General features: G+C 33.9%; 1 protein-coding gene across 1 annotated transcript in view; it reads right to left on the bottom strand.

The window, feature by feature from the left end:
• Positions 1 to 1109: 1109 nt before the first annotated feature.
• Positions 1110 to 10647, bottom strand: part of TTC39B (tetratricopeptide repeat domain 39B) — a 77219-nt gene continuing 67681 nt past the window's right edge. The window contains exons 17-19 of the mRNA XM_058827244.1: positions 7712 to 7829; positions 6500 to 6616; positions 1110 to 5492 (exon numbers count right to left, since the gene is read on the bottom strand). Of these exons, the coding sequence (XP_058683227.1) occupies positions 5396 to 5492; positions 6500 to 6616; positions 7712 to 7829 (332 nt within the window). The 3' untranslated portion in view covers positions 1110 to 5395. The remainder of the gene's footprint in view (positions 5493 to 6499; positions 6617 to 7711; positions 7830 to 10647) is intronic.

The following is a 10647-nucleotide window of genomic DNA, read 5'->3' as shown; positions in this document are numbered from 1 at the left end:
TGGGAAAAGAAACTGATCTTGAATTTTATGTGTATTATAGAAAAAGAAAGTCTAAACTTTCTTCAAAGTGTAAAATCAATTAACTGTAGGTGAAGGAACATCTGGCATTCTCTCACTGTCAAGAACAACGTTCCTATGTAAAAACTAATACAGACAGATTTGAAGCAACTTTACTGGTATGACTAGAATTTAAAGATTTAAGCCATGCATCTTTTCCAAGCAAAGGAAAGATACAGCTAGATTCCTTTGTAGAATACTGCTTAAGTTCATCAGTGCATGCAATATAGAACCTCTCTTAAAAGAGAAACAATCTAATAAAGGTGGGCTGGATGTTACAAATTAAAATTTTATATCTGTACCTGAGTATACTTGTGTTTTGCCTGGACATAAGTTCTATCACCTTGAGCAAAATTGTAATGAAAATAAAATTATACTTAAATTCATTCTGCCCTGTTTTCTACAACCAAGTTTAATTCTGAAGATCATCCAATACTCTGGAACAAGTTAAGCCTAACATAAGCTATATAAGTAGCATTAACCTAATTTTACATACCTCTTCACCCTGACTGTAAATACTGAAGTAACATATCATTTGAGTATGTAAATGAAGTTATGCTTATATACTCTATATCCACCTTACAGGAAGAAAATTGAGTTTTGAAGTCCGCATTTACATGCTCAAGCAGGTAAGACCATAAACTTCTCAGGAGGAATTTTAGTAGAACCTTAACTTTTCCCACATGACACAAACACTGAGTATTCCCCATACTTCAATGGCACAGATATTGACTCTGGCCCACTGTAATTTTCATGGAACAGAAGACCTGACACAGAAAACAGAAACATCTCCTATTGCTTAAGTGTTTGAAGAAGTTTTGTCTTTAGGTAAGTGACTAAATCTAGGAAGGTGTTCTAGCCTGGGATTACTAGCAGGCATGTACTTCTCTACTGACGGGAAATACATGCTTACACTAACACACTAATAAAAAGGGAAGTATTTAATCTTGCAGTCACTAAGCATTAAATTTGTTATGCTAACCATGGACTTGATTTTTTTTCCAGAAGGTACTCTTCTACTAATTGCAAAGTTAAGAGCCACACCATTTCTTTATGAAGCTGTCCTGTAGCTTTTATTACCAGATTAAGGAAAAAAAAATAACCAAGCTGAAACCCAAAACACCATTTAAAAATAATCCGAAAACACCAGCGTCACAACAAAAATTCCCCAAACAAACAAAAAAAACCCCTGTAGCTTATTTTATATTTGCTATCTACATTCAAAAGACCCTTTGTTCACCCAATAGACTTTGACAGCTTTGTACAACCTCTCAGTCTGGACAGGTTGTATAAGAGCTCTACACCAAAAGTTGCATTTTTAAACTAGAGATCAGGACTTTTTTGATGATAATGCTTTGGTAAATCTCAGCTGAAGTTTTTTGATGTACCATTAGAATACAGTGCCAAATTCAGCACTCGGTGGCACAAGCGTATGTGATTTATTTGTCTGAAGTGAATATCCATTCCAGTGCATCACAATGAACATTTCTATATGCTCTTTAAAATAGAACATACTTCATTCCTCATTTTCTGTTTTTCTGCCCTCGTTGTTTTCTCATAAAGTACCAGATAAGAACATGTGCAAACCTTAGTAGATTAGAAGCAAAAAACTGCAGCACCAGGGCAAATATAAACATTCTTTGTTGAACTAGACAGTGTAAGGATATACAGAAACAGAAGACATGAAACATTAAGATTAGTAATAAAATAACTGCAATGTTGAAATTGTTACAGGAAATTACATGTTTTACACATTACTTTGCATGGTGTTTTAGAAACATAACAAGATCTGATTATTGTACATTTCTTGGCCCAGAAAGTGCTACACACATCTGCTACCCCACGTGTATTAGAACAGATATGTAACAATCTTGCATCAGCTTTATTTTAGCATATATATTTGCTTTCAATTTCTGTCAAAAACTGATGAATAAAGACTTACAAACCATAGTACAATGATCTTTCAACAGATTAAACATTTGATTGATATGCACAGACAAGTTTTTTATAATTGTTTCTAAGTAGGCAATTTTTAATCAAAGAGAAGCTTTGTCCTATAACCAGGCTAATTAATTATTATTGCTTACCTTAAAAAAAAAAATAGATCTATTATCAGAAAGAACTAAATGACCTTTTATCATAATGTAACTGTAAGCTTAGGCTTGCTTGCTTAAACTAACAAATTAAATTTGCTCTTGTATATATTATAATTTCTACTATTATCCAGAGAGGCTATAGCATCAGAGGTAAGTGATCAGCTTTGCTTAGTTAAGTCTCAGCACAATATTCAAAACTGCTATGGAGGATGAGCATGTGCAGTAAATATTATGAACAGCAGTTAAGACCAAATCAGAGCTGCATTTAAGGCCCAGTACAGAATACAGATTTAAAAAAAAAAAAAAAAAAAAAAAAAAGCCACAGACCGATTGTCTGAATGAACTCTTGAACAGAAATCACTTAACTCAGACACAATGTCCTAAATAATACTGCATCACTGATGCATCGTGTCAAGAAAACATGCACTTTTCTGCAGCATTTGGAAAATTAAGCATCTCTTGCAGTTCTGTGGAGACCTACCTTAACTGAAGGGTTACAAATCACTCTCACACATTTATGCTTCCACCTTTAATAACATGGAAAAACAATGCCCAGAATAAAGCTTAAAGCTAAGAATCCTGATCGATCAATCAATCTTTCTAGCAAAGTTTGGAACAGCAGCACAGCAATGAGACAAACTCTAAATAGCACTTAATATTGGGTCCTGAAATCATGACAGAGGGTACTGCAAATCTACATTGATGAGACTGTTCTCTGCAGGAGTGCAAAAAGGCTGATTCCAAAAGAAACACAGTATAACATACACAGGGAACTAATATTACCTTTGGAAGGTTGAACTGAAGAAAACATTTTTTTGTTTGTTTCTCTTCACTCAGTACTGAAGTCATCACCCCTGGGAAAAAAGTACACTGTTTCTTGAAGCTTTGTACTAAATTTAGAAAAAATCAGTTTCTAAAGAAGATAATTTTTTTTAAGTTTTGATTTCTATCTCAAATTACCCATAAAATACTAGCTGTAAAACACTCCCCACAAAAACAAGATATCAGAGACTACATCATGCTCTGCTCTGAGAGTCTGTAGTCTAGTAATAACTCTTCTAGAGTGAAGTACTATTTAGAACACAAATTACGGAAGTTTTACTGGCAATTGTTCTCAACACCTTCCACAGAAAAATGAATCAGACCCCAATCCAATAATCAGATTAAACCAAAATAATCCTAGACTGAACATAAAATGCCCACAGATCCATTAGAAGTATACTCTGAAAATATATGAGTTTATGCTCACTACAGTTTACAATCGGATAAATGGGAAAATCTTTAGAAGTCAGTTGACAGCATATCTAATATCTGTTTTGAAGTTTAACTACAGTTAACTGAATATATTTGAAAATAAGCATGCTTATTTTATCTGTAATTCAGTGTCTTGGGTATCTAAGCTTCAGACCTTCATGTGTATAATTTTACACAATTACTTGCACATTTACAATAGGCACAAATCCAAACCAACAAAGAAAGACTTTGGATCAGGTTTCCATTTTAAAAGACCCCTTACATTTATTTAGCTAGTATTTTTAAACTCTTACTTCTGTAAAAACACCACTGTATTACCGAATTATAAGCAATTAAATGAACCCATGATTTATTAGTCATAGAAGAAAGCTGTTTTCTCAGTAACCTGAGAACTGCCGTAGCATTTAGATTATATTGACTAATTAGAAACTTCAGTTACTCATTTACTGAGGACATATTTTTCACCTATTTCTTTTATACTGATTTTGCTTGGATGGTAGCTAAGGGCAGCAAATCACATATATGAGCATAGGTATTATGAATTTATTGTGCAGAAGTAAACATACTGGACATGGATAAAATATGGAAATTTCAAGTTTTGCAATAGCTAGTGAAAAGAGTTACCAGGTGTATACTTAAAATATAAATCAAATATATTTTTATTTTTAAGAACAGACAGCTAGAAAATCTGTGTATCTAAATAAATGGGAAATTCAATTTGATTCTGCTGTTTGATTATAAGCATGAAAAGAAAAATGCATGCACTTATAAGTATCTCAATTTTACTGCACATTTTTGGTAGACATTGTACTAGAATACACACATTTTCTTAACTGCAAGCTTAAAAGTGGATTTGCTTTTTGAAATGCAATCAACTTCTGCTTATATGAATTATAACTCATTATTAGGAAAATATATAAATCCACTAACTTTTTATTTACTTTGGTTGGGATCTAAGAACAGAGAATACCAACTAGGGTGCTAGTCTACAAACATTAAATGATTGCTTCAAAAATGAAAAGAACAATCCTTTCTCCAGATCCATGACAGGGAAGATGGGAAACAATCAGTTTCAGTTGTGCCAAGAATTATCTGGGGTAGACATCAGGCATAATTTCCCAGTCTTTTCTCACTGGGAAAGACATCCTATGTAAGTTCCAAAATTACTAAATGACTTTCTCAGTGCTTTTTTTTTTTTTTTTTTTTTTTTTTTTTTTTTTTTTTTGTGTTAAACAGGTGAAATAAATCTGTCAGGATCAACTTAAGACTGCTGATTCTACTTTAGAATAAGGACATAATGTCCTTCGTAGCTCTGCTTTTCTACAAGTGAAAAATATCCCCTGTAAGCACTTCTTTTGAATGAAACAGACCTGCAAAGACATTATAACTATAGCCCTGCTTAGCTTCATCTGAAGCCCTCCTTAGCTTCATCTGACAGAGTAAAAATATTGCACTTCAGACAAGTTCATTTTGTTCCCAAAATGAAATTAAGTCAAAGATGACTAATTCTTTCCTCTGGAACACAAGTTTCAGAGTATGGTATGCCAAAAAATGTGGGTAAGGTTATCTGCAGATATTGCATTTTTGTTCCAGAGGAAAAAAAAAATGTCTCAAGCATACTGCACAAATTCAAACTTTCAAAAAATTCAGAAATTATCACCAGCTCCACTGCATAACCTGCATCTGTTCTAATATAAAAAAAATAAAGTATTTTCATTAAACTTTATTGCACCATCACCTTTGTTTTAAAAATATCCCCCATTCAAGTCAAATATGAAATTATTTTTATCAAACAAAATATAAGGTCTTCTTTAAAACAGCATGTAGATACAGTACAGGCGCTATAGAGAAAACATCTAAAGGAATAGCATACATCAAATCAAAAGTGACAGAAAACAATCATTATGTTCTTCTCTATGATTAAAAAAAGATTGCAAAAAGATTGTGTAGGCTATTTATTGTTTGCATGAAAAGCATCCCTCCTCATTTTAAGGTGTTGAAGCTGGTGACACCTTCAAGCTGTCAAGTGCTGCATGAATTCTGAAGTGCAACCTGGATTCCATAGAGTATTCCTTGTAGTTGTTTCTGCAAAACAGACAACTTATTTTAAGAAAAGTATGTTTGGACTAGATTGTTTCTACTTCATATGTTTGTAAGTTAACAGTCTTTATTCCTTCAACAGGAAACAGAGATTGACACACAAATGAGTTATGAGACATTTAAAGCTACATCCACAAGTTGAGCAAAGAAGACTTAGACCAGTATTAAATTTAAATGTCCTGATGAACTGAACCAGTGTATTAGCATCTCTTGAACTTATTTTGATCTTTTTAACAGCCCTCCCAATTACTGAAATTTGCTGTAAAAAGACAAGCCAAAATACTACAGAAAAAGGTGTTAGTAGAAAATGTATGTTCCAACTCAGAACACAATTCAGCCAGAGTAATAAACTCTGTATATTTACAGAGATTTTATTCTGTAATTCCCATCCCCCCAAAACAAACAAACAAACAAAAACCCATGAGGGGACGCTATTACAAGACTGAGCTACTTCTCTGTAAACAAAAGGGACATTCTACCTCATGCTACCATCTACAGATGATGCAAACATGCTGCTCTACAGTAAATTAAACCCTCAGGTGGTCTTCTGTGACACCATGTGAAAGGAAAAAGGGGTCAGACTGGTGTACTGGCTGTTAACCTGCTCTTATGAACAACTTTAGTGGAGCTGATTTAATTCTCACAGCTGCCCACTGCCCTCTGGGACAGAGGGTACATATCCCTTCCCTGGAATCTCCAGCTTCATGTCATGCAGGCAGTGGACTCTCAGCATCTCTGAAGCCCATAAAGAAGGAGACATTTTCCCTTCATACTGTGTCTTATTTGAATCTGCCTATTCCACTGTGTCTAATGGACAGTTCATGAAACTGCAAAATTCAATTATATTGGACAAGTTCTGCAAATCAAGAACATAGATTTATAATTACTTGTATTTTGCAAGGAAGCTGTCAGGAAGAAAAAACACGTGCCTTCATTGCTACAAATACACAGCTATTCTTAATTTACAAGGTGATAAAATAAAATCCACTTACTTTGCAGTTTCTATGTATCTTATTGCTTTTTCTCTCTCATCCTGTTGCTTGTACAGAAGACCCAATTCATACAGCGTGAATGGCACCAAGTAACTGTCATATTTTATTTGCTTCTCACTAGAAAACCAGAAAAATACAGCAATTATTACAACCCTGTCTCAAGTGACCAGTTAACTTTTAAAAGCAATCGCTTCCAGTAACAGCACATAGCCAGAAAAGCCATTCTGAAGTCTTTTTTACTGCTTAATTCTGTACACATTGATAAACAGTCTTAGAGCACTATAGCAGGCCTAAACATTTAGAAAATAAAGCTGAACAAAATGTTCACCACAAAACCTTTCCTCTCACCCATGCAAAACATACCACTTATGAAGGACTGTTGTCTTTAGATTTTTAAAAATATCTCAGCTATAAAAGCTTGCCCATTGCCAGCTACCTTTGGAAAAAGATGTTTCAGAAATAGTGTTCCTTTAACTTGCAACCAATCAAACCCCTCTGCCTGTCGCTTGCAATGTGCTTGACTAAACTTACATGGGATCTTACAAACAGTAAGAGAAAACAAGATGGCAAGAGAATTAAAACACACATAATTCTTAATAACAAACTGTATTATTAATTATTATTTTTTCTAAATCACTTGTTAGAAATACTGCACATGTAAAAACGCTTCTTCAGCCCAAATACCTAAAAACTTCTAAGAAGTTTTCAACTACAACCAGTACCCGACTCATGTTTTAAACAGAAAAGCTATTGCAGCTGGTATGGATCTGAGACCTGAATATCTGTAACACAGGAAAAACCAGTCTTCAACTAAAACATGTAACAACAACTTCTCATCTACGTGGGGAAGCACTCTCTACTGAAGTACTAAATACTGAATAATAATAAAAAAAACCCAAACAGGAAACTTACTTACAGGCATCCTTACTTACAGGTAGCTCTGCAGATACAATTCCAAATGTATTTGGGTATGTTACCAGGCAGTTTGATTTATTTAGCTTCAAACACCACATATATAAAGCTATATAAGTGTCAAACTGCGACAGAAAAATACAAGCAAAGTTTTCTGGTTCTCTAACTATTTTCAGAGCTATTTTAGTTCCAGCTCCTTAACACAATGCTTAATTATTCCAAATTCAAATATGACAGCTGTAACAGTAGTATCAGAAATATCACCAAAAGCTAGAATATCTATTTCTGTTACTTTCTTACCTTTGAATTACTTTACTGAAACATAATTCAGCTTGCATGAGTCTTCCCAAGTGTTTCAGGCAGAGGCCTTTCAGTAGCTGCAACATGCACACATCATCCACATAGTATTCATTGTGATCTGAAAGTAAAAGTGAGATATGTCAAACAATTTGAAGACATCATGAAAATGGAAATTAGATTTTCAGTAGGGAATATATATCAAGATTCAGGACATTGTTTCTCATGTTCTATACCTCAAAATGTACATAACATTCAGGCATGATTTAAAATACTGTCTACTAAAGAAGATGTGTCCATGACATCCATATCTTTCTCTTAAAAGACAGGCAAAGAAGAAATAAGAAGAAATCGAAACATCCAACAAAGAGGTATAAACTTCATTACTTGAAGATCAAATAGTCATTAGTTAAGTATATTACATTACATAAACAGTCATTAAAGATTTCTTACTTGCAACAGCTGAAACCACAGTGAGACAGAAACCATCATATTATCTTAACAGTTAATTGTAATAGTCAATTATCTTCCTGTGTTACAGAGCACTGACAGATCTCCAGTAGCAACGGCAACATAAAAAAAACTGTAAAACCACACCATGACTCTGTCCTACAGAACTCTTCAGAAGCATCATTTTGCAGCATAAATTCAAAAAACTATGTTTACTAGTATTTTTATCATCTCTAATATTTGAAAAGCCTCAGTAGTAGTGTATAGTTTTTGAAAAATTCAATAGGACTAAAAACACCAGATGAAAGAGGGTGCTTGAATCAATTCAAAATTTACTTATCAAGTGTGATCCTTTTTAGTTCCCTTAGTTTGTAGCATTTGCTGGGTAAAGGGAAGGAAAAGAAAGGAAAGCAAACACATATGGATAGACAGATGGCACCACATACATTAACAATTCAGGAAGCATAACATTCTCCCTTCAGATCATGTTGTTCACAACTAATTACCAGCTCTCTAAGGTCACATTATTTTTTTCCTTAATAGTCTGCCAAAGAAATCCTACGTAAACAGTTCTGAAATATGCAAGAGTAATGCATTTTAGAATCCTGCAAAGTGCTTTGCCACTATGTTCAGCCTTATTTCCGTCTGTGTTTAAACCCAGAAAGTCTTGATAGATTGTAACTGACAAGACTGCGCTTTTAGTGATAGTAGAAATTCAGCACGAGCACTTTGCATTCTCTCTAGCCTGTTTTGCTAGGCTAAGGCATTGGATTCTGTGACTGTTTCCTGAAGGACGCATTCACTGAAATTACTGGGAGCATACACTGATGTCAGTAAGGGTTCACCAGTCCTTAACAACTTCAACTAGTAGTCTTATTTCCCAAAAGAATAAAAGCTATTATGCCAAAACATTAACACTAAAGGATGACAAAAGCACAGGCCAATTTAACACAAACAACCTTGCAATAAATGTGGGAGCAACTGCAGTGCTCTGCACCAAAGGAAGTATCACTACCAGGACAAAAAAAACCAAACAAAAAATTATCTTTTTGTTGAAGTTACATATTCTTTTACAGATAGATAGATAGATAGATAGATAGATAGATAGATAGATAGATAGATAGACAGATAGATAGATAGATATTGGAAATTAAAAAAACAAAAAAGATTCCCAGAACTCTTGTGGGGAAAAAAAGCCATTTGTTCCTTCTACCATCTCTGTCTTCAGCTCTATACAACAAAATTACTTTCAGTCCTTGAAAGATTCCATGCTGTGCCTGGTCATGTGCAGCAAATGAAGTAAAAACAGTTCTAGGAAGTCTTAATCCCTAAGTGACCTTTGTGTATAATCAACAGCCTTTTTTCACTGCAATCCTTTGACATGGCTACTACTGTCTCTTAAAATTATATTGTAACCTTGTCATACTCTGCTAGCAGCCTTAATCACCTTTTTTTTTAGGGATTCAGCAGCAACTCTGGTAATCAGAGTCTATTTTCACTGATTCCGTATCTTTAAAAGCAGATCAAAATCACATATATGAAGTCCAGAATAAACTTACCTCTGACTGAATTTATTACTAAAAAAACAACACAGAAAATATATGCACTTCCAGACTATATCTAGCAGTGAATTTCTGTAAGAAAAACACAGTGGTTTTATTTCCATTGCTTTCATTTTGGTACCTTGTACATCTCTACTTAGGGATTTGATAGGAAAGTTACTTCACTGTTACAACTGATGAGCACTTCTAGTACAAACCTCTGCACAATACAGCACTGGATTTCCAGCAGGTTCTGCCAAACCCTCCATGTGGAGCTCATGGGAATTACTTTATTTGCAAATATCTTGCATATCACTACACTTTTGCTGTAACATCACAACAATGAAAATGCAAAACACCTGAGATTTAGGAGGCACACTACTGATTCTGCAGAAAAGTGAAGAGCAACATAGAAAGTAAAATAACAAAGTGCAAGTATGCCAATGCAGGTTACTCTTATTTGGTTTATAATACCATCCACATTTGACCATTATGTATTTCTTGCATGTCCCTGTGTAATTTCTAATGCATCATCTCAATTTACACTGTAAATCATACTTTGATGTATCTTATGTTTTAGAATTGCTGTTTTAACCACAGGTAAAACTAACTTGCTAAATTGCTCATAAGCATGACTAAAGTCTGGGTTCAATAGAAAATATTTTAGTGAATTATCGTTTAAAAAATTACACACGCAAAACCATAATATTAATTCTAGAAAAATTCAAAAAACAACTGTACAAAAAAAATTAAATGACAGGTGACAGAACCACCCTGATAAAATCAAGTACTCATGCAATAAACCAGTTGCAATAATTGAATTTAAATTCTTTTGGGAGTTATGGGCTGATTCTCTAAACATTACCCCCAGATGTAAAATCATGGAAGCTTATTTGTTAAATATGTTTCATTTTACAACTAGCAAACATGTTTTACTTTGCCAGAAAG

The sequence above is a fragment of the Poecile atricapillus genome, chromosome Z (genome assembly GCF_030490865.1).
Source record: "Poecile atricapillus isolate bPoeAtr1 chromosome Z, bPoeAtr1.hap1, whole genome shotgun sequence".
Taxonomy (NCBI): Eukaryota; Metazoa; Chordata; class Aves; order Passeriformes; family Paridae; genus Poecile; species Poecile atricapillus.
Note: the sequence above shows the minus strand (reverse complement) of the source record. Positions and strands in the feature narration are given on the sequence as shown.